Source organism: Camelus ferus, chromosome 1 (assembly GCF_009834535.1).
Source record: "Camelus ferus isolate YT-003-E chromosome 1, BCGSAC_Cfer_1.0, whole genome shotgun sequence".
NCBI lineage: Eukaryota > Metazoa > Chordata > Mammalia > Artiodactyla > Camelidae > Camelus > Camelus ferus.
This window is the reverse complement of record NC_045696.1, coordinates 120,537,967-120,565,740: the sequence shown is the minus strand read 5'-3', so window position 1 is coordinate 120,565,740 and position 27,774 is coordinate 120,537,967. Positions and strand designations below refer to the sequence as shown.

Below are 27,774 nucleotides of genomic sequence, written 5' to 3'. Positions count from 1 at the left end.
CTGCAGAAGGTGAAGGAAAGCTTCCAGCACAAGCCCATTGGAGGTCTGGTCAGTCCAGACAGAGACACAGGTGTGTTCAAGTGGAACTGTCTTGGAAGGTCTAGTTTTCAAAATTATGACATAGAAACAGCATCGATTTCTACAGTTAAGGTTGGGATCTCCCAAAACATTAGCCTTTGGTTAAACCCATGTGCATCAACCAGTCCTAAGCTGAACAGGAAGGCTTGGTTTGCAGAAAGGGAACAGGACAGGTCAAAAGCATTAGCACTGGCCCGTGTACACACACACACACACACTCTGCAACATTTACCTTCAAACATAACCTCCATTAGACTTTTCAAAACACCTCTTTCATTCTTCCATTCTTTAATGATAACAGTTCTTGAACATATCAGTCAGTGCCGGGATGATCAGGAAGGGTCACATAAATGGACAAGGTATATACCTCAGTACCAGTGAGTGCAACCTGACAGCTGCCCGATGACCCACCACGTGTTTGGCCCTCCGGAGCGGCCCTCCGGATTCAGGCAGGTGCCCAGACAGGAGCTGCCCGTCGTCGTGGTGGCAGATTTAGTTCTCTGCGTCCAGAGTCTCAGCGTGCTTCCTGAGGCCAAGTTCTTCTGTTCGAGCACTTCCTTTATCATGTGGTCTGGGAGCAGTTTTTACCACCCTTCTTCCATATTTAAAGGTATGAGATGTGTTTCTGGTAAAAACAGTATCATCTCTGCTGCCTCTTACTAATCTTGGAAAGTATTTTTTATATTGAAAGAATTTTGCCTTCTGCAGTGCATCTTCTTTGAGGGTAGCTTTATGTGGTCCAGGAAGAAAGCTAGACAGTGAAAGAAGAGAGACGTCATGGAAGGCAGATGCCACATCAGCTGTAACAGACTCTGCTCCTCTGCCTTTCTCCCCAAAATCCCCGGTTGCAGCCTTCCTTCGGGGTAAGTTCATTAGGATGATTCATTTTGGGGCTGACACTGAGTAGGTATATTAGAAGCTGATTTAAAAGATACCTTATGCAAAAGTAATTCTAAAGTTTCTTTGTGGAGTCTGTTCCACCCAGAATTTCACATGGTTGGTCCTGATTATTCAGATTTTGGTTCAAACGGCACCTCGTCTGTGACCACCACATGTATAGTTTTCCCACCCCCGCTCTCACGTCCAGTCACTCCACACAACATGCTCTTATTTTTTCCCTTACACTTACCACTATCTGAATTTGTATTTATGGGTAAACTTCTTTGTGATTTGTTCCCTACTCTTACACCATCCCAGACAGAAAGCTAAGTTTCACAAGACCATGTCTGGTCACCGTAGTAATCCCAGGGACCTGGAAGTGCTGAGCACGTGGGAGACAAGTGTTTGATGGAAGCATGACTGAATGCCGCCTCCTTCCTCCCCATCCATCCATCCATCCGTCAGTCATCCAGATGTTTATGCTCTGTGGGAGGCACTGTCTTAGGTGCAGTGGGGACACAGAAATAGCGCTTACTGTGGCAGGGGACACAAGGAATTTGGGGGTCAACAGTAGCCCAGCCATGAAGGAGGGCTGGGGTCAGAGTCCAGGGGGCCTTGAGTGCCAGACTGACAAGTCAGGGGATCAGAAGTCACATGCTGACCAGAGGTTCTAGCCTGTCCAATAAAACCTTCTGTGCCAATGGAGGTGTCCTGTGATCTGCACCGGCCAGCGTGGCAGCCATTAGCCACATGTGGCTGTCAGGCCCTTGAAATGTGGTTAGTGTGACTGAGGAACTGAATTTTTAGTCTCATTTAGCCGAAAGCTGGTGGCTACTGTCTTGGCCAGCACAGAAAGGGAGCCATTCCAGACAAGCGTGTCTCACAGGGAGGCAGTGGCAAGAGCTCTGGGCCCTAGAACGTTCTTATATTCTAGGTCCTCTGCTTACTAGCTGAGCAGCTTTGAGCAGATCATGTCGCCAGAGGGATCCTTGTTTCTTCACGTGTAAAATGAGGATGAACACGACCAATGTTGTCCACAAGAATCAAGGTCCCCTAGACTAGTCAACACTGGTCACACCATGTTTCAAGGGCTCTGTGGGTTATAGTTGAGAAGACAAGTGCACATGGGGGTGGAGAATGACAGAGCCAGGACCCCAGCCCAGCTCTTCTGATGGTGAGTCCAGTGTTCCTCCCACTGAACTGGGCTCTTATTTAGGACACCGTGAAGAACTATGAAAACACATGGAGTAAGAAAGTGAAGTGATACATGGCAGGCTGTCAGAAGCACCTGGATACAGGTGCAGAACCACAGGAAGGCAGACGGCCGGGGCGGAAGCTAAGAAGCTGTGTGGAGCCTGGCCCGTCGGCACCTCAAACATTTTTAGAATAAGCAGCCCTAAGAGGGAAGTGTATAGCGGTACGCACTTGCCTCAGGAAACAAGAAATATCTCAGACAACCTAACCCCTACACCTAAAGTAACCAGAGAAAGAACAAACAAAACCCAAGGGTAGTAGAAGAAAAGAAATCAAAGTTTAGAGCAGAAACATAGACTAAAAAAATGGAAAAGATCGATGAAACTAAAAGCTGGTTCTTTGAAAAGATAAACAAAATTGATCAACTTTTAGCCAGACTCAACAAGGGGAAGAAAAAAAAAAGGCCCAAATCAATAAAATCAGAAATGAAAAAGGAGAAGTTACAACCAACACCACAGAAATACAAAGGATCATAAGAGGCTACTGTGAGCGCCTGTATGCCAATAAAATGGTCAGTCTAGAAGAAATGCACAAATTCTTAGGAAGGCACAACCTCCCAAGACTGCATCAGGAAGAAACAGAAAATAGGAACCGATCTATGTTTTGTAGTGGAAATTCTTTTCCTATGATGGAAAAGAATCTGAAAAGGAATACGCATATGTATATGTACGACTGAAACATGACGCTGTGCACCAGAAACGGACACAGCACTGTGAACTGCTACGCTTCCGTGAAAAAACAGAAAAGAAGAAAATATGAATAGACCAGTTACCAGCACTGAAATGGAATCAGTAATTAAAAAACGCCCAACAAACCAAAGTCCAGGGCCAGATGGCTTCACAGGCAAATTCACCAAACATTTCCTTCTGAAACTTCCAAAATATTGTGGAGGAAGGAACACTTTCGAACTCATTCTAGGAAGCCATCATCACCCTGATATCAAAACCAGACAAAGATATTGCACACACACACAAAGAAAATTACAGGCCAATATCACTTATGAATATAGATGCAAAACTCCCCAACAAAATACTAGCAAGCCGACTCCGACACTGCATAAAAAGGATCACACATCATGATCAAGTGGGACTTACCCCAGGGGTGCAGGGATTTTCCATATCCACAAACCAATCAGTGTGATACACCACATCAACAAATTCAGGAATAAAAACCATATGATCATTTCAATAGATGTAGGAAAAGCGCTTGATAAAATTCAACATTTATTTATGTTAAATACTCTCCAGAGGTGGGCACAGAGGGAACATACCTCAACATAATAAAGGCCACATATGACAAACCCACAGCTAACATACTCTGGTGAAAAGCTGAAAGCATTTCCTCTAGGATCAGGAACAAGACAAGGCTGCCCACTCTCGCCACTTTTATTCAACATAGTTTGGGAAGCCCTGGCCACAGCAGTCAGGAAGAAATAGTAATAAAAGGCATCCAAGTTGGAAATGAAGAAGTAAAACTCACTGTTTGCATTTGACATGAAACTAGACATAGAAAATCCTAAAGATGCTACTAGAAAACTATTAGAGCTCATCAATGAATTTAGTAAAGTTTCAGGATCCTAAGTTAATATACAGAAATCTGTGGCATTTCTGTACACTAACAACAAAATACCAGAAAGAGAAATTAAGGACACAATCTCATTTACTATCAAATTAAAAAAAAAACAACAACAAAAAGCTAGGAATAGACCTACATAAGGAAGCAAAGGACCTGTACTCTGAAAACTATAAGACACTGATGAAAGAAACTGAAGATGACACAGATGGAAAGGTACACAGTGTTCTTAGACTGGAAGAATCAATATTGTTAAAATGGCCATACTGCCCAAGGCAATCTACAGATTCAACGCAATCCCTATAAGTTTTTCACAGAACTGGAAGAAAAAAATTATTAAATTTGTAGGAACACAAAAGACCCCAGGTAGCCAAAGCAATCTTGAGAAAGAACGGAGCTGAAGGAATCACACTCCCTGACTTGAGACTCTATTACAAAGCTTCAGTAATCAAAACAGTATGGTACTGGCCCCCAAACAGACACATAGATCACTGGAACAGGATAGAAAGCCCAGAAATAAACCCACACACTTACAATCTACAACAAAGCAGGCAAGAATATACGATGGACAAAAGACAGTCTCTTTAATAAGTGGTGCTGGGAAAACTGGACAGCTGCCTGTAAAAGCATGAAAATAGAACATTCTCTAACACCATACACAAACACAAGCACACACAAACCTCGAAATGGATTAAAGACCTAAATGTAACACTGGATACTGTAGAACTCCTAGAGGAAACATAAGCAGAACACTCTTTGACATAAATTGCAGCTATTTATTTATTTATTTATTTACTTACTTACTGATTTATTTATTTATTTAATCAACCCTTCTCCTAGAGTAATGGAAATAAAAGCAAAAATAAGCAAATGGGACCTAATTAAACTTAAAAGCTTTTGTACAGCAAAGGAAACAAAACGAAAAGACAACCTATGGAATGGGAGAAAATATTTGCAAATGATGAGACCGACAAGGGACTAATTTCCAAAATACACAGACAGCTCACAGTTTAATATCAAAAAAACAAACAACCCAATCAAAAAATGGACAGAAGACTTAAACAGACATTTCTCTGAAGAAGATATATAGATGGGCAACAGGCACATGCAAAGATGCTCAATATCACTAATTATCAGAGAAATGCAAATCAAAAGACTACAATGAGGTGTCACCTCACACCAGTCAGAACGACCATTATCAAAAGGCTACAAATAATAAATGCTGGAGAGGGTGCAGAGAAAAGAGAACTCTACACTGTTGGTGGGAATATAGTTAGGTGCAGCCACGGTGGAGAACAGTATGGAGCATCCTTTTAAAAACTAAAAATAAACTTCCCCTGTGATCCAGCAATCCCACTCCTGGGCATGTATCAGTGGAAACCCAAATTTGAAAAGATACATGCACCCCAATGTTCATAGCAGCACTATTTACAATAGCCAAGACATGGAAACAACCTAAATATCCATCAACAGATGACTGGATAAAGAAGTGGTATATATACACAATGGAATATTACTCAGCCATAAAAAAATAAAAATCATGCCATTTGCAGCAACATAGATGGACCTGGAGATTATCACACTGAGGAAAGTTAACTCAGAGAGAAAAAACCAAAAATCATATCTTTTATATGGGAATCTAAAAAAATTGATACAAATGAACTTGTTTACAAACCAGAAATAGACTTAAACAGACATAGAAAACAAAGTATGGTTACCAGAGGGAAAAGGGGTCAGGGAGAGGGATAAATTAGGAATTTGGGATTAACATACACACAACTAACTATATATAAAATAGATAAATAACATTGATCTACTGTATAGCACAGGGAATTATATTCAGTATCTTGTAATAAACGATAATGGAAAAGAATGTGAAAAGTATATATATATATAATTGAATCACTTTACTGTATACTTGAAACTAACACAACATTATAAATCAACTATACGTCAATAAACTATAAATATACATATATGTATTTGAGGCAAAGGCATGTAAGCTCAGTGAAAATGACAGGGACTACGAGCAAGAAGGAATAAATGTTGTCAAGTATGGCATCAAACAGAAAAAAATTTTTTAGGATAAGTATGTGGGAGCCTGGTGGCACATGAGAAGAGGTTTATCAATAGGGAGAAGACCTCATAAATGAGCCGAATTGTGTCAAGGGAGGATTCAGGAGAACTCCAAAATGCTGAGACTAGGAGACCAGTGGCAGTGTTCTCCACGGTCCATCTCTGCATTTGGAGTTTTCTACTTTTACCAACTATAAATCCGATCTCTCTCACAAAACAGCCCAGTTTAGACAATGAACAAGTGAAAGACATAAAAAGAATTTTAAATCATTGTGCTTTCCTCTCTTTCTGCCTCTTTGTCTCTCTCTCACATGCCCACACATTGCACAGTCTTCTTCCATCTACCATGGGAGTTGGGGATGAGGGAGACATCAACCCAAGGAGAACCCTGCCATTCACATTACACAGCCCCGGAGCCCCCATGCATTGTATTCAACACGTCTGGGCTCCTGTCCGTGCTACTGGGGATGTACTAACTTGATCAACTCCTCCCGGTCACCAAGAACAGCCGCCATGGCTGCATTTCACTGCAAACATAATTTCCCACACCCTCCCTCATTTTTGCTCCTCTCTATATTCTGTTAATTTCCAGACTAAATATGATGAATTCAAGGTCTCCAAAATCATAACTGTCTGTACGCACAGACCACAGCTCCACTGATGGCGGAGGGGACATTCTTTTGAGTCCATTTTCAAGGCTTGAGTTTCTTATTTACTCTGGTCTTTCCCTCTACCCTCACTCTCCTTCCCTTTGCACTGGATTCTCTTTATAGTAAATTTAGTTATCTTTGTCATCTTCCTCCCTCTTTGTTAAGAAAAAGTTGTTAAATTGCTAACTGCTTCTACAGCATGGTATTGTTATTTAAACATTTTTTTTTATTCTAAAAAGGGTGGAACATGATAAATACCATATCTCTGAATTTCCATTTTTTCCCTACTGTGCTGTATGTGGAGTTTGCACTGAGTAAGCACTGGGTAAGAATCATTTGATTACTGTGTTCGGGGATCACGTAGACACTCTGTCATTCGTTCTCTTGCTCGATACTGTTCAGATACTTCTTTGCTGATTGGGAATTTCAACCACAGGGAGTCAAAATAAAGCAAAAGGGATGAACTACTGTCTTCATTTTGCAACTTGCGTCCAGCCCCAGTAAAGCTTGTGGAAAAAGTCGCGGCAGCCAGCTAAAATGAGGTGGGTGGGACTCGGTGCGGATTTCAGTCCCCTGTGATCACGTTTCATCTCTGCAGAAATTCAGGAGCCAGCTGTGCTCTGCTCGCTGACGGGGTACAGAATGCCGACAAGACTGCTATTTCGAGAATGCTTTTTTATCTTAGTATGCGTTATGTGTGTCGAGCAAACATACTTTGGAAAGCAGAATGACGACAGATGTCTGACTCACTGGGCACTGGTGACCGTGTCCACTTCTACGATTCCCTTGTTCTGGTTCTGGCCAGTCTCTGCCTTCAAGTCTGACACAGGTGCTTGCAGTCTGGCTGAAGCTACAGCAGGTGGCTTTCTGTCTCTGGACGTCTCTGTGGATCTCAGTGCTTGAGAGGCTGCCCTGCAGCCTCACCCTCAAGGGCCATCTGTCTGCCTGGCTGCGTGTGCTTCGGTTCAGTCCTTTTTTTTTTCCTCATCAGAGAACTAGCTTCAACCTGTGTTTCTCGGAGTCTCACAGCAGACGGATCTCATTCTTTTTTTTTTTTTCTTTAATTTTGTATTGATTTACAATGTTAGTTTCAGGTGTACAGCAAAGCAATCCAGTTATATATATATACATATATAATTTTTTTCTTTTCTTTTCAGATTCCTTTCATTCTTATGCATGTCATTCTGAGGCCATGGCAAGTCGTCTCTAGGGCCAGGCCTCCTGCTTCGCGGGCATTCAGCCCCCTGACCCTGAGTGCTCAGTTCTGCCCCTCTGCTCCTGAGGGCTCAGGCGGGCAGTGTCAGGGAAGCAGTGCTGTGGGCTGTTAGCTTGTATCATAGTCTCTGGTGAGTTAGAGAAGGCCCGCGGAGGCGCCTACAGCAGTGTGGATGTCACGTCTGAACTCCCACATCCCAGCCGTCTTGGGAAATCTCCCCATTCCCAGACACAGGAGGACCTGAGTCTGCAGTGTATCTAGGGCATTGTGGAGAAGGGAGGGACACGGGGCAGGAGTGGTTTCTAAAAATGCCACCCCTGTGGTCACCCCAGCTACTTCGTAAAGGGTGGAGCACTGCACCTTTAAATGGGAAGCCCCTTCCCACGCTGCCAGACACCTGCAGCAGGGGGCGCCCGCTCTTCCCGGACTGACCGCCCAGGCCTGCTGAGACCGGGTTTCAGAAGCACTTGCTGCTGGACAGTTCCCCCGCCTCCCGGCAAGGTGAGGCGCGAGTCCAGGCAGAGGCTTCTCCCCGACCCCACGGCCCACGGAAAGGCTCGCACTGCACAGTAAGTGGGTGTCTGCCTGAGTGTGGTTCCCAGGGGCTGGAGCACGTGTGATCTCAGGCAGACGTGGAGCACGTGTGTGTCAGCACGGCATGGTTCACCACTGAAACCAACTCTCTCTCCTTGCTACTTGATTCCAATTATTCCTTATTTCAAAAAATAATATTTCTATATGCAAAAGCCATAATATATGTATATTATCGTTTTAGAATAACTAACTTGCCTTTGTTGATGATACTTTTAAAAAATATTATAATTAAAAGATACTAAGTAAGTTCTGCTCTTATCCCGTTCTTTGGGTCTGTTCCATTCTTTGGGTGTATTTTGTGTTTTTTTCTTATGACATCTTAAGAGCAATGTATAGCTCATTAGCTTTTAGAGTGTTAAAAACTATGGAAAACCATACGGAGTTTCCTCAAAAAAGTAAAAATAGAACTACATGAGATCCAGCAACTCCACTTCTTGGTATTTGCCTGAAGAAAAGGAAAATGCTACTTTGAAAAAATACATGCACCCCTACGTTCACTGGAGCAGTATTTACAACAGCCAAGATATGGAAGAAACCTAAGTGTCTCTTGATAGATGACTGGATAAAGATGTGATACGTGTGTGTGTGTGTGTGTGTAACACACATATACATACATACAATGGAATATTACTCAGCCATAAAAAAGAATGAAATCTTGCCATTTATAACAATGTGGATGGACTTGGATGGTATTATGCTAAGTTAAAGAACAAGTCAGACAGAGAAAGACAAATACCGTATGATTTCACTTACCTGTGGAATCTAAAAAACAAAACAAATGAAAAAAAAATCAGAAACAGATTCACAGATACAGAGAACTGGTGGTTGCCAGAGAGGAGTGGGGAGTGATGGGCGAAATAGGTGAAGGAAATTAAGAGGCTCAAACTTCCAGTTATAAAATAAATAAGTCACAAGGAGGAAAATACACAGAATGAGGAATATAGTCAATAATGTAAAATTTTAAATAGAGACAGATGGTAGCTAGACTTATCATGGTGACCATCTAGTAATGTGTATAAATGTCACATTGTTATGTGGTGCACCTGAAACTAATGTGACATTGTATGCAAATTTTAAAAAATCCCTAATATAAGAATTGAAATTATAAACTTCCCTGAACTATGAATTCCACAAGTTTTGACATGTAATATTTTAATTATTATACAGTTATAAGTATTTTTAAAGTTTTCATTATGATCTTTTGTCTCAATTATTTAGAAATGTGATTTTGATTTTAAAATGTATGGTCTTTAAAAATAGTTTGTAATAATTTCTACCTTAACTGCAATATGATCAATTTGGATTGTATGACACCAGTTCTTAAGAGATGTGTTAACCCTTGTTTTGTAAGTTAAAAATTGCACAATGAACAACTATAAATTCTCCACCCTCATTCAAACACCCTGTTGCATGTATTCAGAAGAATGTCTCATTTTTCTGTACAGGATTCTATAGAAGCCTATTAAATCAAGTCTGTTACGTATGATTAAATCTTTTATGTCTTTAAATTTTGTCAGCTCGACGTATCAGTATTTGGACTGATGTAACTGATGTACTGAAATTTCCAACACTGAAGACAGTTCCTTGGCAATTCCTCCTTTTTCAATTTCCCCTTTGCACATTCTAAGGTTTATCTTACTACCCTCTTAAAAGTTTAGAATTGTTTTTGTAAACTGACAACTCAATAAAAAAAAATGCTTAAAAAATTTTAGAATTGTCACATCTTTTTCATGAGTTGAACACTTTATCATGTAGTGACCCTCCCTTATCCCTACAAAATGGTTTTATTTAAAAGCATATTTTATCTGATATTAATAAAGCTATTCCAGCTTTCTTTTTAAAATATTTGCCTGGTAGACTTTCTATTTTCCATAATTTTACCTTCAAATTTTCCATGTCTTTATTTTGTAGCCATGTCTCTAGAAAAGTTTTGGCTAGATTTTATTTTGTTTTCTTAAATCCATCCATCTCGAATTATAACTGGCATGCTTAGTCTGTATATATATATATAGTTTCCAAACCCTTTAATTTTTATTTTTTATTGAAATATAGTTGATTTACAATGTTGTGTTAGTTTCAGGTGCATAATAGCAAAGTGATTCAGTTATATATAAGTGTGTGTATATATAATTGGTGTATATATGTAACTGATATATATATATATATATATGATTCTTTTCAGATTCTTTTCCACTATAGGTTATTACAAGATGTTGAATATAGTTCCCTGTGCTATGTAGTAAGTCCTTGTTATTTACCTGTTTTATATACAGTAGTATGTATCTGCAAATCCCAAACTCCCCCAATTTATCCCTCCCCACCCAACCACTTTCCCCTTTGGTAACCACAGTTTGTTTTCTATGTCTGTGAGTCTATTTCTAGTTTGTAAATAAGTTCCTTTGTATCTTTTTTTTTAGATTCCACATATAAGTGATATCATATGATACTTGTCTTTCTCTCTTTGACGTTTCACTTAGTATGATCATCTCTGGGTCCATCCATGTTGCTGCAAATGGCATTATTTCATTATTTTTTATAGCTGAGTAATATTCCAGTGTATATATTTATATATCTTATTTTCTTTATCCATTCATCTGACATCCATTAAGTTTTACAAGTTATCTTTTTCTTTTGAAAACTGTCAAATTCACAGAATATTTTAAAGAACAGAGAACCATGAACGTATACCTGTATACCTTTCACCTAGATGATTCTCCAGCTGTTACCATCTTACTACTTTGTGTGTGTACATACAAGCACATATATCTCTATATACACATATATACTTAATATATTTACACACACACACCGTTCCACTCCCCTTTAGGAAACCGTCTGAAAGTAGGTTGCAGCCATTATACATGTGACTCTGAAATACTTCAGCACACCTCTCTCAAGAACAAAGACACTTACACAAACATGGTGCTACTGCCACACAGAAGGAAATTCATGTGAATCAATAATACCAACCAACCTATTGTTCATACTCAAATGTCTCCAGTTATCACCCAAATGTCATCAGTATCAGCTCCTTTTTTCTTTTTTTCCTGATTTAGGAGCCATTATGTGTGGCTGTTGAGTCCCCGTGGTCTCTCCCATTCTAGAACAGTCCCCGCATCCCTCTGCTGTTCATGCCACTGAAACCTAGGAAGGATATTCTACATTCTGGAACTGTCCCAGTGGTTTCCTCGTTATTAGACTTGGGTCAGACATTTCCAGCAAGAATCTCATGTGGGTGACGCTGTATCTGCCCTCAGGGGCACACGCTGTCAGATCTGGGTTGTTACAGTGGGTACCGCCAGACCTCGCCCTGTAAAGGTTTTATCCAAATAGGACAGCGAAGAGGGAGAAGAGGAGGAGGGAGAGGGCAGCACATTCATCTTTCAGGTAATACCAAGCAGGCGGTACCTTTGAAGCTGCCGTGGGGGCTGCTGCGGATCCGGGGCGCCCAGCCTGCTGCACTTTGCTCTGATGTTTATCGGTGGGTATTTGTTGATCGCGCCTGGGAGGAGAAAACATGTGTGAGCAGACCCTCAATCACAGCAGGGAACACTACAGCAACCCGCTCTGTATGCCAAGTGTCCCTTCGCCGCCTTCAGCATCCACCAAAGGAAGACACCAGCTAAGGGACTGAGAAGACTTCCCAGGGGAGCCTCTGAAACTGGGTTCAGAAAATGCATCTCTGCCAAATTTACAGGTGGAGAATCCAACTTGCCCTTTAGTAAGATGCCCTTCGCTGCTGACACCCATCAAACATTAGAGGAGGCATCATGAGTCCATCCTAAGAGTCTAGCCTCTAACTGACATGAACCAAGCAGAACAGCTATTTTTTATCTGCTCCTTTGGAATATCAAAACGCAGAGGGGAAAGACATTCCCCTTCTGGTCTCTGTGTCATTGACAGCAACTGTAACCACAGCGCCATCTTGGGTTTAATTCATTAGTGGCTCATTTCCTCTGAAGTATGATCATTTTTTCATAGTAATAAAGCATGCCTCTTCCCCAAACCATTTAAAGGTCATTTTGTGATGGGAACCTTTTAAAAACTGCATGATTTATTTCCTGGCAGCATTAAGTTTAATTGTGTGTTAAACACGATGAAATCTCTTCCTGGTGACCCAGTGTCGTGGTAAGTAGCGAGCCTGTCCTGGGCTGGGCCACCACCTCCGGGGCTGCTGCTGTGGACTGGGTGGGTGCTTCTCAACCGCACGGCCAGGACTGCGACGTTTCCTTGGTTGTGCATCTGATTTTTAGGTTTTTTTTTTTTTTTTTTTTTTAATCTGTCTTAACTCTGGCCATCATGTTGTTTGTCAGTAGTCTTACTTAGAAAATGTGTTGATTCCAATGCAGACTGTGCCTGACAGCCAACTCTGTCACAGCGGGGTGGGCTCAGAGAGAGCTGGAAGAACCCCCAGGAGGGCAGAGACCACAACAGTGTGGGTCACCCCTTGATATCCCGCATCTGAGCAGGGAGTGGCTCAGGGCAGGTACCTCATACACACGTGGGAAAGTTGGGAGAGTGCATCTGGGGGCCTGCTACGGGATGCAGCAGGCTGGATTTACAGCTATAAAGATTAGAGATGTCTTATTTATTTATTTGGGGGGGGTTGCTTGTTTATTTTCTTATTTTAATGGAGGTACTGGGGATTGAACCCAGGAGCTCGTGCGTGCTAAACACACACTACCCCTGAGCTACACCCTCCCCGCCACCAAGATTGGCAATTTCTTGATACTTAAGTTTCAGAAAAGTGGTGTATAACCATGTCATGGTCATAGTTTTTCAAAAGCACTTAATATGTCTCTCCCTTACCCCATCATTCCTCCTTAAATACCTCTTCCCCTTCCCCTGGGTGGTGGCGAGGGTGTCCTTTAATGCAGTTGGACTAATTACCATGGAACACCACCACGAATTTGGGGGGCTGGGAATGGAAACTCCATCTTAACTTCCTTTCAACTTTTTGCCTTATAAGGAGTGTTTCTTTAAAAGTTTCTGCATCTTTCTGGGTGTTCTTTTGTTTCACCCTTACAAATCCTTTGTGATCTCTTCCTCAGAAAGACCCCCAGCACCCCGTACTTTGTGCCTCATTTCTCGTGGCTCAGCTTCCTGGTCCCTATTACAGAACATGCCCATGCACATTTCATTCTAGGAACACACTGCTCGTGTATCTGGGTTTCTCAAACCATAATGTGCATGCGGATCCCCTGGGACTCCTGATAACATGCAGATTCTGGATCAGACTGCCTGGGGCAGGGCCTGAGATTCTGCATTCTTCATAAGCTCCTAGATGATGCTGGGAGGTGGGTCCTAGACTGACACCTGGGGGAGCAGGGGACCAGGGGACACAGCAGCAGCCCCACTGACCACTTCCCCAGGCTCCCCAGACCTCACCGACCCCGGCCCGTCCACGTCTTTGCCGCCTTAGCAGGTCTCACCGTGCAACGTCAGTGACAAGTTTGGGACGTGGTCAGAAGCTCCCTTCAGCTGCACTGCGTACTTCTTAGCCTGAGCGTTCACTTTTTTTTTTTTTTTTTATCTAACCCCCAAGAGTATGTTCACCATGAAAACAATCAGAAACCCAACCGTGGTTGTCAACCTCCAGAGCCACATCAGGACATGGTTTCTTTTAATCCATCCCATTCCATTTGAAACGAATCGCATACTTTCAAGGCAAGCTCACGCCAAGAAACAGCCTGCGTTTCTTTTTTATGGGCACCTGTTACACTAATTACGGGGATCATACAAAGTCATTAACAAGGCTGAGAAATTTTGCAGGTGGGTATCTTTCACTGACCGGTAGAAGGGTGTCTCTTAAGACTTCAAATTCTGTCTTGGGACCTTGTAAAAGCAAAGCCCAGAACTGCTGAATTTTTCTTGGGCTCTCTTGGGGTGTGTTACATGGTCACACTTTCTATCAAAGGACAGCAGGATCATGTTCCACCGTGGGGGTTTCCACTCTAGCTCATGTCTAGGCTGTGACTTCCCACCCCTGGACTCTACTGCTCCCTGCAGACAGATGTGTGAGCAGCTGCTTGTTATGACTGCGTCTCCATAGGAACGAGAGGCATAAAAAAGATGAGCCAGAAAATGAAATGCTTAGAAATCAGAGGCTCCCTCCCTCCACCCTCCATCATTCCACATTTTCCTCTCTGACCCTGCGGTGCCCTTGGAGACAGAGGTTTCCAAGAACCACGTCAGCTCATGAACCCTTCTTTGGGGAATACCAAGTTATACTCTGAATGTGCGAGGAGGAACGGATTTTATGACTTACGCCTGACGGAGCTCATAAAAGCCTTCAAAAACTTCACGCCATAACTGTGGTCAGGTTTATGGATGCGGCCAAGCTGGATCAGATGGTGATCCAGAGGGAAGCTGGCTAGGTCCTCCAGTTCCTGGTCACTCCACGAAGGGCCCAGGGAGAACACAAAGAGAGCATAACCTTGACACTTGGCTCTCCAGGATTCTTTCCTCAAGGTTTCCCTGTCCAGGTGACTGGTTTCCCCCGCTGATATCACGAAAATGACTTTGTTTCTCCTCAGGTTGGGTGTCTTTAGGAAGACATTGTCCAGAGCCCACTGCAGGGCGTGGCCAAGGAAAGCATCTCCGTGGAGCTGCTGCACCGACTCGTCCACGTGCCTCTTCATGAGACGTTTACTCCTGTAGGTGGTGAGGTTGAACTCAGTCCTAACGGGACTCCCCTGAGAGCGGGCGAGGAAGCCAGGGGGAGCGTAGCTCAGGAGGGCCACCCGGTCTCCAGTGACAGAGGTCTCGGGCTCCGGGCTGACTTCAAAGTGATCCAACAGCGCGCCCAGGAAGCCCCTGATGTCTTCAAACTCCGCCCTCCCCACGTGCCGGGAGCTGTCCACCAGGAACGCAGCATCCACGTAAGCCTGCACGGGAGGTGGTCTGGCCTGATCGCAAGAAGCATCCGGGTTGCATATGTCTGTGGAGCAAAAGTCACCGAGGGTTACTCACCAGGAATGGACAGAAGAGGAAGGGCAGCATCTCAGATATTTCAGCACTGGGAAGCGCCTCATCTCTGATGTTCACAGAGCTTCTAAGTGACTCTGGGAGCAGCAACGGGAAGGTTTCCTAGTATGTGGATTACATCTTTATCCAAACAGCACAGACTTTATATCCAGCCTGTGTCTTGAATCCCATTCATGACTGTTGTCTGACCTTTAATTTTTCATTTTATTTATTCATTTTTTCAACGGAGGTACTGGGGACTGAACCCAGGACCTCGTGCGTGCCAAGCATGCACTCCACCACTGAGCTCTACCCTGCCCCCCAACTTTTTAAAATGAGGCTGTCTAACAGAAGTTTCATCTCGGCTGTGTTTTAAGTTTATAAAGAATGAAGTGGACAATTCATCTTGCGCTTGTACGAGTACACTACCATGATGTAAAAGCGAATGGCCTCTGACTTTAGTCTGAAAAGTCATCTGCTTAAGACTGAGTGAAGAAAAGCAAGGAGCCTTGTATTTCAATTCAAGTAAAGGTTTATAACGTGACGTCTGGCTCTGCGTAGACATTCAGGACAGAGCTACCACCCATGTTTGTATGTCTAAAGTGCCTGTTAGTCGAAAGCTCAATATGTGCTTGTTAAATAAACACACACAAACGCTGCAGGCTAATGGGCTTTCATAACGCGTGAGGTCATTTTAATAAACATGCACATCTCCTTTACGAAAAGGGTGGTCATAAAAACAGAGAATGGATTTCATTGGCTCTGACCACAATGAATATTCAGAGGAAGAAAAAGAAATCGGAAATAAAAAGGATCTTAGAGGTCACCTACTCTTCTAATTTTACTGAGGCCAGGAGGGTGAAGTCACTTTGCCAAAGATACACCAGTGTTTCAAGTGTCTGCCTATCAGGGCCATATTGTCAGAGACGAGGCCGTGTGGGACCGCAGCCGGGCGGTCGCAGGGCCTGAGAGCCACGATGTCTGGGTTCTGGTCTCGCTGTCCCCAGAGACAAGCCTGCGGGGTGGGCCTGTCCAAGCCACCGCTGGGCCTCAATTCTGCACAGCGAGGTGACTGCATGAGACTCGTCCCGAGAGCCCTTCCAGGGCTGACATCCTGCAATCCTGGCTTTTCAGCCACAGCCGACACTGAAGGAGAATGTCCTCTTTAAAAGCCAAAGAGAAGAAAGAGAAACCAAAAACACGAGTGTGGACAACTTAGATGTGGATCTGGGACGTGAATAAAAACTTTGAGATGTAAGGGTCATCCCGAGGATGCAGCCCCCAGGGTGTGCGGCCAGCTGCAGAACTTCAGTCCCACTCATGGACTTGGTGAGGACACGGCTCCCAACAAGTCACGGTTCCCCTCTCGACACTCAGCAAGATCTGACGACCACGCTTCACGTTTGTCAGGGGACAGCATGGTCACCTGTGTGCGAGAGGCTTTCCAAAACCGGGCACCGCACGCCGCCCACTGGTTCAATTTTTGCGGGGTTTCTTAGCTGCAGGAAATGACAGCCAAAATAGCTTCCCTTAAAAGCCTTAGAGACAAAACAAGAGTTTCAGCCAAGAAGCAGAGCCAAGATCTATCCCCAGACACACATGTGCGCCCTCTGACCGTGCAGCATACCAGTGCGCTGCGGTCACTGAGTGACCGCGCAGCCGAGTGCTCAAGGTGGGCCGGGTCCGCCCAGGGGACGCTCGGACCCTTAACAGCGGTGCGCAGAGTGCCGGCACGTGACAGGCCCTGTGCAACCCGGGGGCAGCGGGGAAGGGAGGGACCCATCAGAGGGAAGCAGAGGGGAAGACGGAAAGGAGAGGGCTCCTAGAAGACCTCCCGCGTCTCCCTCAGAGTCGCACCTCCCTGCGAGGTCGCCTCTGTGGCACGGAGCTCCAGGGATCCATCAGGGCCACTCATGAACTGCAAGTGTTTTAAAGCCAGCTTTCTTGGGTGTGACCTGGCTGTAAGCAAACTATTTCATCTCCCCTGTAAAAAGGAGCTAATAACCATTCAGATGTTTTAGAGCGATTATAAGGATTGAATCAAACAATGAGAAGAGTCCTTAGAACACAGTGAACACAGCAGCTTAAGTATTAACTGTCCTCATTACCACCGTCAGCGGTCAGAGCGGTGCATGGCTAATGATGAGTGTCTGATAACTGTTAGCCGTCACACCCACCAGCAATCTTTGTAATTATTAGAGCAAAAAGACACAGAAGGTTCAAACCTGTCTTTGTAATTATTAGAGCACTCCAATTATTATTAATTGTCCAGTTATATTTAGTCTCCTATTTGGTCTGGCCAGTTCTCCAGCTGTGGTGTTTTAGACTGCGTCTAAAACACCACAGACAAACCAGCACTGCGACTCTTCTTGATGCGTGACACGTGGGAGTCCGTGAAGCCTCCTTCCAACGAGCAATGCACGAATCTCTGCTAATTTCCATTTCTCCTGCAAAGCATTTCTTTGGCTGGTGAACGCTAGAGATTTTGAAAATTCATAAATATACTTTACAGCATGAAAAGCTTGGCAATGGGACAGGCTGAAGTTTTTCTGAAAATGATGACGGTTTCCTGGCGGCGGCACTAGTGTCCCCACTCCATCTGGGGGCGGGGCAGCGCAGAGCCCCAGGGAGGTGCTCCCGTGGCTCTGGGCATCCCTGCTGCCAAGTTCCAGCCGCTCCTGCCAGCGGTGACTCACTGCACTTGAGGGGCCAGATCAGGGTACATCCTGTCTGTGGGTCTTACCGTAGCAGAAAGTGCACCGCTGCAGGCCCTCCAGCGCTGGCGTGTAATCCGCTCCGGACGGAACCATGATGACCTGGAATGTGCCAGTGTCCTCGATCTGCAAGGAGGGGAAGCAGGAGGAAGAGCTGCCTGGTGGGGTGGCAGGACCCTCCCAGGATGGACTGGAGAGCGCGATGGGGCCCCTGCTAAGGGGGTCCAGGGAGGAAGCACAATGGGGTGGGGAGGGGAGGGGTGCTGAGACCACTGCCTGGGTTTAAGCTGACTCCCCCTGCAGCTGGATGACAGGTTCCTCCTTTGCCTCGGCTTCTTCCCTCACTTGTGAAACGGAGTCATCACAATCCCTACGAAGACCACTGGGGGCGCTACATCAGTTCCTAACGGAAAAGAACTTTTCTGGCACCTGGTGGGTGCCTCGCGAGTGGTGACAGACACCAAGCACTTCCACACCCATCGTCGCAAAGCCCAGGGAGCTCGTTCTTCTCACGTCGTCCCTGTTTTATAGATGGGAAACAAGCTCCAAGGAAGGTCAAAGGAAGATCAGACGACATGACACGGAAGCCGTTTAAAGAAGAGGACCCGAGACGCGCCCTCCCCACCAAGTCCCAGAGCAGCAGGAGAAATCAGACGCACAACCCGTTTGCTCAGACACATAGGGAAGCGAGCCTGTGTCGGCTGCTGAGACCTGCCCCACATGTCCACACTGGCTCCAAATTTCATTTGGATTCTGCCAAACTCTCAGATGATTTGAGATGTCAAAGGCATGATGATGATGCATCGAACTAGGGTTTTGTGATATAGCCTCCAAATAAGAATTCATCGCGTCACTAAAATGGACTTCTGTTCTTAATAAAAAACAAGTTTAGGTGTAGGTAAGCACAAGGGAAGAGAATGATGGAAGAAAAAGAGGGAAAATGGAGAAGTGGCAACATGATCTCTTTTGAAATGTCAGGTACTGGCTTCTCACCAGCTTGCACGGAGACCTTCTGGACAGCCCTGCACAGCTGCGCCCTCGAGTGGACGAGGTTTCTGGTTTTCTACTTTACCCTGTCTCCCCCAGAGCCTAGGGCGCACCTGGTCTACACAAGCTGCTCACTCACCATCTGCTGGATGGATGCACCTTGGAACCAAGTCTGACTTCTGAAGGTCACTGTCAAGAATCTGAACCTTCGCTGGGGCTCTTTTAAGATAAACTCCTTCAAGAAAGGAGCAGAGTCCCTAGGTGATTTGGATAGAATCTCTAAGAGGGACTGTTAACCCTCCACAGTTTAAAAAGACAAACCTCACAAAACGTTTTCTTAAGTTCTATGCTAGGCACAGAGCTTTGAGGGGGTGGGTGGAATTGCATCTGTTTGAATTTATATCACAAGTACCACCAACCATTTGCATCAGGATATTAAGAGTTGTCTCCTGTTTTGTGACTAAATAAAGGCCAGGGGCCATGGGGGCTCCCAGTAAACCGGGAATGAAGAGGACTCCGTGCGCACCCAGATCCATCCACTTCCGAGCTGCTGCCTCCGTGTAACCTGGCCCCAGTTTTCTCAGTTATGTGCTTTTTCTTTCATGAGCCTCGTACATCAGCCTGTTCAACTGCATAATTCTGAGTTAGTTCAAAGATGCTAACAGTGGGTTCAGCTCCTTTACAAGCCAGACTTTAATACTGTTCAACAGATTTTCATTTTGCATCAAGCAACTGATAACAGTCATATTTAAAGCAAAAGCTAGCATCCTGGCGTGCTCACCAGAAGCTCCAAGGGCCTGGGGCGTGGAGTGACATCATTTCACCTTCACCACCAGCCCCAGGAGACAAGCTCTGCTCTCCGTACTTTACAGAGGAGTACCACCTTTCAATCTGGTCTGCTCATTTTTAACAATTTCACAGAAAATTAGGGAGCTGGAAAGGGCCCCAGAAGGCTGCTTCCTCATAGCTGCCAGTCTCCAAGAGGGACAGAAGTCAACAGGTGAGTGACCTCTCACAAAAAGGTGGCATCTTGACCACCTACCTTGAGCCATTTGGCCTATGACAATATAAGTCAATCCTGCCTTTGGGAAGTTCTTAGTTAAGTCTAACCTGGGGTTTGCCCTGCTGTTTCCCTAATAAGAGGTTTCTCTGACTTGGAGTTCAGCTGGTAATAATCTTCCACACACTTGAAGACAGTGACTCACTTTCTCTACATGAAATAACATTCAAATGCTTGTCCTGCTGGTTCAAGGTGCATTCTTCCAACACCCTTGGTGGCTGCTTGGGGCCCCTCCCCAGGCTCTCCCCACGAACGGAGAACAAGACAGCATACTGGGTGGACACGGAACTTTGCCGGGTCCAGCGGGCCTTCTGTGTGGACCCCCTGCCATAGGGTGTTTTCAAGGTCATTGTGATCCTGGGCGGTTGATTTAGAAATGCTACACAGTAAGATTTTAAGCTGCAACTTAAGAAGCTGTAGCTGGCATGACTCTTCCTTTATAAAATGTGGACATCGACATGATCGGTGAAGTTATCCAATCAGTCCGTTGGTTAACACCTACGGCAATGACTGCCACCCTGGCCGTGTCAGTGACATCCGGGAACATTTACTGGCCGTTATTAAGTATTTTTACACTTAGAGGCAACTCAGAAAGGCCCTCAGAGGAGCGCTAGAATAGCAAGCCTGGGTTCAAGCCCTGATGTTGCCACTTCTAATCTGTGAACCCGGGCATGTAGGTCAGGTTCTCCAGGCTCGGTTTTCTCATCCAGCCAACGGGAGTAACAATTATTCCCGTCTCATGCAGACTGCTTGTGAGCATGGAACAGGATAATGCGTTTAGAGGGCTTGGCATCTTCCGGTTGGTAGCAATAAATGCTTAGTACAGTTCTAAACATCGGCAAAAGGAGAAGCAAGTCCTATGACAGGGTTCCCCTTCTTACCGCGAACGAGCGCCGGACGGAGGGCACGTTGGTGAAGGCGATCACCACTGGGATGATGTCCAGGGCGCTGAACTCCAAGGTGGCCGTGGTGATGGTCTGGGGGTCGGCGGACGGGCCTCCGCTGAAGAAGGTGGCGACCCGGCGGGTGTGCGCGCCCGGGAGCGCGCGCTTGAACACGTGCCTGGAGACGAACCTCATGGCCTGGCCGACCTCCCGGCCGGCTGAGGACCGCTCGTAAGGAAGGGCCTGGATTTCCCGGAGGAGTCGGTCCTTCCCGTAGGCGTCCGAGAAGCGGATGAGGTGCCTGGCGTGGGAGTCGTAGGCGAGGACGGCCACGCGCGCGCCTGCGGGGCAGCTGTGCTCCCGGACCCGGAGGCCCCGCACCACGGAGGACATCATCTCCTTCATCCGCACAAACTCCGGCTCCGTGACGCCCCGGGACTGGTCCAGCGCGAACACCAGCTCGGTGGGATGCACGGGGCACTCGGGTTTCCCTACGAGGCAAGGGCACCTTTACCCGGAGCGCACTCGCTTAACACAGACGAAAGGTACCTGCATGGGAGGCCGAGTACCTCTACACGTGCAGTATTAAAATAACTGAACGTTAAATCATGAGATACTAATCACTTAAATAGTAGAACAAACACTTAAAATATTAAGTGTGGAAACCTTGAATAATTACAGATGCTATCAGAGAAACTGTGTGCTTTTAAAATGAAACACAAGAGGCGGTGGCAGGGTACAGCTCAGCCGCAGAGCACATGCTCATTAGCACGCACAAGGTCCTGGGTTCAGTCCCCAGTACCTCCATTAAATAAATGGTAATAATTTAAAAAGAAAAAACAAAAATGAAGCACAAGGGAAAGTCTCTAATCCGATTTGCGTTTTAATGCAATTTGTAAGTTCATTACCAAACTCCTTCTAAATAATAAAGAGTTCAGGGGTATGCCCGTTTGCCTCCAGAGATTAGACCAATGGTACTGTGTTTGTTGCTGAAACTTCTCTCTGTTAAATACACTTCACGATACTTTTTTTTTTTTTTAATTTAATGAGGAAACGTAACAGGGTTTACAAAGGGATGGCGGTCCAAGCCCTGCTGATAATCTCAGGCAGACTGGGAGAGGACTGACAGCCTGTAAGAACCACCATTAGATGCAGAGAGTGGGCACCGCAGGGACGTGTTTAAGCCCTGGCCCAACTACTCACTGGCTGTGTGACCTGGCCCCTGTGACTTACCCTCTCTGAGCCTCAGTGTGCTCATCTCTGTATTGGCCGTCCTAACCTCACCCCCTGCCTGTGTTGAGGATGGAGTGAATCAGCACAGGGAAAGTTCTTAGGACAGCAGTGCCTGGCACGTAGCAGGTGCTCAATCAACATAACCATTACTGTTATAATTATCATTACAGACTTACTCACTGAGAGAACTACGACTTAAAAGAATGCAGAAAGCTTTAACTGATACATTTTTACTTAACAGTTAGAAATGCAGGTTTAACCAATAAATATACCTTACGACTTAGAGAAACTCTGAAGTATGATGATTAAACTCTTATGTAAGTGTTACAATGTATTCATTGCTCCCAGTGCATCCTTTTTAATGCTCGTATCCTGGTCACAGTGGGAGATTTCTATGTGACTGGTTATCGTTCACCTCCCCCACTACTTCACGAAGCGCAGAGACAGGGACAGCGTCTCTGGATCTGCGATGGTTAGTCCCATCTATTCGTGTTTAGTCTCATAAACACTAAACGAACAAGAGCCAAACACAGACAGTTCTCTGCAGCAGGTGCAGGAAGGAGAGACGGAAGCCTGGCGTCAAGATGCACACTGGTAGGAGGAAATCTGGATGGTGCGCACCCCCTGGAGGGAGGCCTCCTCGCGTTCAGAGGCCACTGAGTCGGCTCATCCCAGGTAAGCTCAGAACTCAGACCCACCGGGGCCGGGCCTTACCGCCTGAGTGCCAGAGTCTCAACTCCCTCTGGGCCTGGACTCTGTGACCATCACAAACAGAAGGACCAGTAAGAATAAATGTTCAACCCCAATCAGACTGGATCTCAATGGAGACAGGACAGAATTCATTAGCTTCTGAGTCTGAGTGGGCTGAGCAGATACTTTAAAAAAAAAAAAATTGAGCCCTTGTCAATTTCACACTCACACACACAGAGTCAGATTAGGACCAAACATGACAGTGGTTCTGTGAGCTTTTTCTCTGGGCTCCTATTTCATATGAGGGCAACAGCAGCAAAACTACAGTGCAGCTTCGGGTGTCATTTAGAGATAAAGGGAAATAATATTCTGCACTCACCAAAGAGAAGGAAAAATTCAAGTTTTCAGGAAAAGACACCTAAGGGCTAATTCAGCTTGCTGCCAGGACCCCAGGGATTTTGAGGAAACTGGGCTGGATTGTGGTGGCACCAAGGAGGGTCCCCTCCAGGTGTGGATCCCCACCTGGGGACCCAAGGTGGCTCTGTGGCTCCGCCCTGCACACTGATGGTGTCTGCTGGGCACAGAGCAGGTGACGGAGGAAGGGGAACCAAACACCACCACGTGCCTAACACCCAGCAGAGTGGCCAGTCCAGGCCACCGCTGCGTCTGCCTGGAGGAGCTCAACACATCCCCTGCCCCCAGGGCCAGTCCTCTGACTTATGCCCATCCCCTCTGCAAGCCCTCTTCCACAGCAGCCCCCAAATAAGCGTTAACAAACTGTTCACCAGTTCACGTTCTTCCCTTCAATCCTTCCCATAAACGTTGGAGTACCTTCCCACTTAAATGACGTCCGGCCTCCTTCTTAAACCCACAGAGCTCAGCGTGGTCTGGCCCCTGCCTCCTCCTCCTCCCCGTCTTCACACACCAGCCTCCCCCTCCTCCCCGTGTCCCAGTCACACTGGGCTTCCGTCAGCTCCTAGCAGACCCCTGGGTCTGTCTTTGCACGCACAGGACCCCCTGCCTGGCTCTCGCAAAGCTGGCTTCTTTTCCTTCTTCATCCTAACTTCCATGCTATCACCTCAAAGAGGAGTCCTACACCCAGAGACATTTCTCCCCTCCCCTAGCTATATTCCGTGACAGAACACCTCATTCTTTCTCTCACAGCAACTAAGGGATTCTGTGATTCCTTCCTTTGTTTATTATCTGGGTCCTCCACTAGAGTGGAAGCTTCTGAACACAGAGTTTACGTCCATCTAATTCAGCCCTGCGTCGCCTGTATCTCAGAGACTGGCACCTAATAGGCGCCAGTACTTGTTGGGTGAGTGAACACGTAATCAGAGGGCAAGAGTTGATGGGTGATACCAAAGGTATAAGGGTATAAAGGTGTAAGTAGGGGATGACAGGTCTACACGAAAACATCACGTAACGAGTGTCTGTAACGTACCTGGAAACTGGCGCACAGAGATACTGACCCAACTTGGCAATTAACATCAGCTATGAGCTCCAGAGATTTTATCTGAGTGACACGTGCAGCTCACTTGCCGTCTGATCATCCTTACCTTTCTTCTCCACACTTTTGCCCTTGGCATCTTAATCCCTAACCACTGGACTACAGAGGTAATACGGCACACAAAGAGAGAGAGAAGATGGAAGAGGGGAGAGATACTATTACAGAAATTCTCTTGGTGAGGTAAATGGTGATATTGGCCCTTAAAATACGAGTAATTAAAAAAATCAAGCCACTCGGTTGACAAATAGCTGGGAGACTCAGCTTCAACTCAAGTGATTTATTGGAGGCAGGTCTGCGCTACCAGTATGAGGCAGCAGAGAGTCCAGATAAAATTTATACAATTTGGCAGGCAACCCACGGGGCTAAGCCATCTTTCCAGATGTCTGACATTTTGGAGCTTGATTATAAGAGGCTGTAAATAAAGATTACTCACCGTGTCTGCTGGCTGGGGAAGAAAAACAAAGGAGACTGGGTTATTATTTGGGAGGACAGCAGCATTCTGTACTGTTAAGGAAATCGTGACAGCTGAGGCCCTGCCTTGGGGGCTTTTTGTAGCTGACTCAAAAATCAAGGCAGCAGATGGGGTTTGGAGAAGTACAGACAGGTACAGCCTCTTGGTAAAAGCGCAGTGCCTCCCACAGGGAACAGGCTGGGAGAAGGACAGCCCTGCATCAGCCACGTGCAGCCAGCTGTCGGAGCCAAAGGGAAGGGACATTACGTTGCAGGAGGGTGCACAGAATTTGTAAAGTCGAAAGGTGCTAACCTCTTTCTACTCTCAATTTTCCCCACCGAGATCCCTCTAGCTGCCAATTATCCGTGTGCACACAGATCGATGTGTTTATGTATGTGTATGTGCTTATGTGCGTGTATGTGTGTCAACATCAGACGTGGATTTATTCTGAAGCAAATGAAGCTTAAGCTTTAGGACTGCGCCGTCCAACACGAAAAGCTACCAGCTTTATGCAACAATTTACATCTGAATCAATTAAAATCAAATGCAACAAATTCAGCTTCTCAGTTACACTCACCACCTTTCAAGACTCAAAGTCACAAGTGGCTAGTGGCTACCATACTGGACCCTGCAGAGGACACTTCCATCACTGCAGAAAGTTCTGGGCAGCACTGTGCTCAACCTCTCACCCTCAGGGGCCCCCCTCGCAAGACCCCAACACCTGTTCACGTGGTCATGTGCTTTTACACTATGCAGAAGTCACTGGGTGTGATTCCCTTTCCTGTTTTAAAGGACAATTTTGAAATCATTTTGTACCTAATTCTGGATTTATACTTTTGTATTGAACCCCTTAAATTTTGCAAGATCAGAAGGGAGGGTATATTTCTGTGGTAGAGTGCGTGCTTAGCATGCACGAGGTCTGAGGTTTGAGTCCCCAATACCTCCATCTAAAATAAATAAAATAAATAAATGAACCTAATCATCCCCTCCAAAAAAAATTAAAAACAAAAGTTCAGGTCTCAACACACTTGGATCTACCCGTGAATCAGCATAGTTCATGGGGCTCCCATGTCAGAAAGCCCACTGCGCTAATCCGGCCCCCAAGCAACTCATCTTCACGACCCAGTGTATATATTTTGACTCCCATCATGGATGGTTCCATTCTCCTACAAAAGGAAAGTTGCATTCAAAGCTTGTACAAGTCTGTGTCTCTGAGACCAAGGTTCTCTACAGAAATGGGTTCTGATTTGTCTATTTCTCTCTCTTCACAATGCTTTGAGGGGACTCTGACATCCTTTTCAGTCCTCCTGTTGATTTGGGAAGTCACTACGCGTTGTAGCTGAACCTTAGCTGACTCTCCTCACCCTGTCCCTGGAGTTCCTTTGATGGCGCTAACACACCTTTTGATAGAAGAGGATGCTAGGTGGGTCTCAAAGCAAACTCAAAAGAGCATTTGCCAAATTGCAGTGACTTTTTGCTTTTAAAATGTTGAGAGAGGAAAGACAAGACAGACAGAAGGAGCCATTTCGCAAGCAAACGAGTCTAAGTAAAGGCAAGCAAGCCCAGGTTCTCAGGGAAGGAGGAGGAAAGGTGAACTGAAGTCAGGGCTCCCACCCACTGGGACAGCCCCGGGACGCTGGCTCTTTCAAACCAGCTGAATTCTGTCCTATCAGTGACTGTCGGGGGCCTACAATCATTGTAAAAAGCTGAACACAACTCTCCACCGGTTGATTTCACCACCAGGAGAGCGCTGACCTCGTCCCCGCTTTCCCTGGAGGAAAAGTCCTAGATCTGTTAACCCTTAGTGCACGGAACATATTCCAACAGACATGCTGGTACCCAGACCGGGCGTTAATAGTCACCAGTCTACGCTGACTCAAAAGCTATGCGGTGACATCTCTAAGGTTACGGCACTGGCTGGTAAATGGTCTCAATTTCGAGTGCAGAATTTGCGGCTTTTCTTCAAGGAAGGCGGACCACCCAGGTGAGCATTTTCAGAGGGGTACTTACGGCTGTGGTCCCGCACATACTGAATGAGGTCACACGTCTGCAGTTGAAAAATAAGACAGAAAGAATTAACCCTCAGCCTGCCAGGCCCTGCAGCTGAGAAATAAATCCACATCACAGGTGCTCAGGCTCTGTTGGGAGTCAGCAGATACGTACGGAGAATGAAGCCAATCCTTTGGCCCCCTTGACACCCTGGGGAAACAAGAAGAAGGTGGTTTTACTGCTCCAGACACACACATCAGGAGACTGAGGGCGCACGAAAACTACCCTAAGAAAAGGGTCACTTCTAAAGGTTTTTATTCTAAGTTAGAGGCAGAAAAGGATTTAGGTAGGGTGCTCATAACCCAGTATTATTTCTTTTCCTTTTACAGAAGTGCTCAGGGGTGGGAAGGGCTGAGATGCTGGTGGTGACAATGAGAAGGGAGGGGGTCTCGTGTGAGGGAGAGCAGCGGGTGGGGGGTCAGGAGGCGCGGACTTCCAGTGAGAAGATGGGTTAGTTCCAGGGGCATCACGTACAGCGTGGGGACTACAGTTAACAGCGCTGCATTAGGTCCTGATCATCTCAATCGATGCAGAAAAAGCATTTGGTAAAATTCAACACCCATTTATGATAAAAACTCTTGCCAAAGTGGGTATAGAGGGAACATATCTCAACATCATAAAAGCTATATATGACAAACCTACAGCCAGCATAGCACTCAACGGTGAAAAACTCAAAACCTTCCCACTAAAATCTGGGAGAAGACAAGGCTGCCCACTACCACCACTCCTATTCAACATAGTCTTGGAAGTCCTGGCCACAGCGATCAGGCAAGAGAGAGAAATAAAAGGGATCCAAATTGGAAAAGAAGAGGTGAAGTGTCACTATATGCTGACGACATGTTACTATATATAGAAAACCCTAAAAGGTCCACACAAAAACTACTAGAGCTGATCGAAGAATTCAGCAAGGT

The 27,774-nt window shown here is 45.7% G+C and overlaps 1 protein-coding gene across 4 annotated transcripts in view; it reads right to left on the bottom strand.

Moving 5' to 3' along the window:
- Nucleotides 1-349: 349 nt before the first annotated feature.
- COL6A6 (collagen type VI alpha 6 chain) overlaps nucleotides 350-27,774 on the bottom strand; it is a 168,402-nt gene continuing 140,977 nt past the window's right edge. For 3 of the 4 annotated variants that reach the window (XM_032489322.1, XM_032489339.1, XM_032489332.1), the window contains 8 exons: nucleotides 26,978-27,013; nucleotides 26,825-26,861; nucleotides 24,797-24,808; nucleotides 20,928-21,421; nucleotides 18,029-18,125; nucleotides 14,588-15,259; nucleotides 11,728-11,821; nucleotides 350-829 (listed from right to left, as the gene is read on the bottom strand). In XM_032489322.1, coding sequence (XP_032345213.1) covers nucleotides 571-829; nucleotides 11,728-11,821; nucleotides 14,588-15,259; nucleotides 18,029-18,125; nucleotides 20,928-21,421; nucleotides 24,797-24,808; nucleotides 26,825-26,861; nucleotides 26,978-27,013 — 1,701 coding nt within the window. In that variant the 3' untranslated portion in view covers nucleotides 350-570. The remainder of the gene's footprint in view (nucleotides 830-11,727; nucleotides 11,822-14,587; nucleotides 15,260-18,028; nucleotides 18,126-20,927; nucleotides 21,422-24,796; nucleotides 24,809-26,824; nucleotides 26,862-26,977; nucleotides 27,014-27,774) is intronic. The other variant, XM_032489331.1, reaches the window with a different exon arrangement.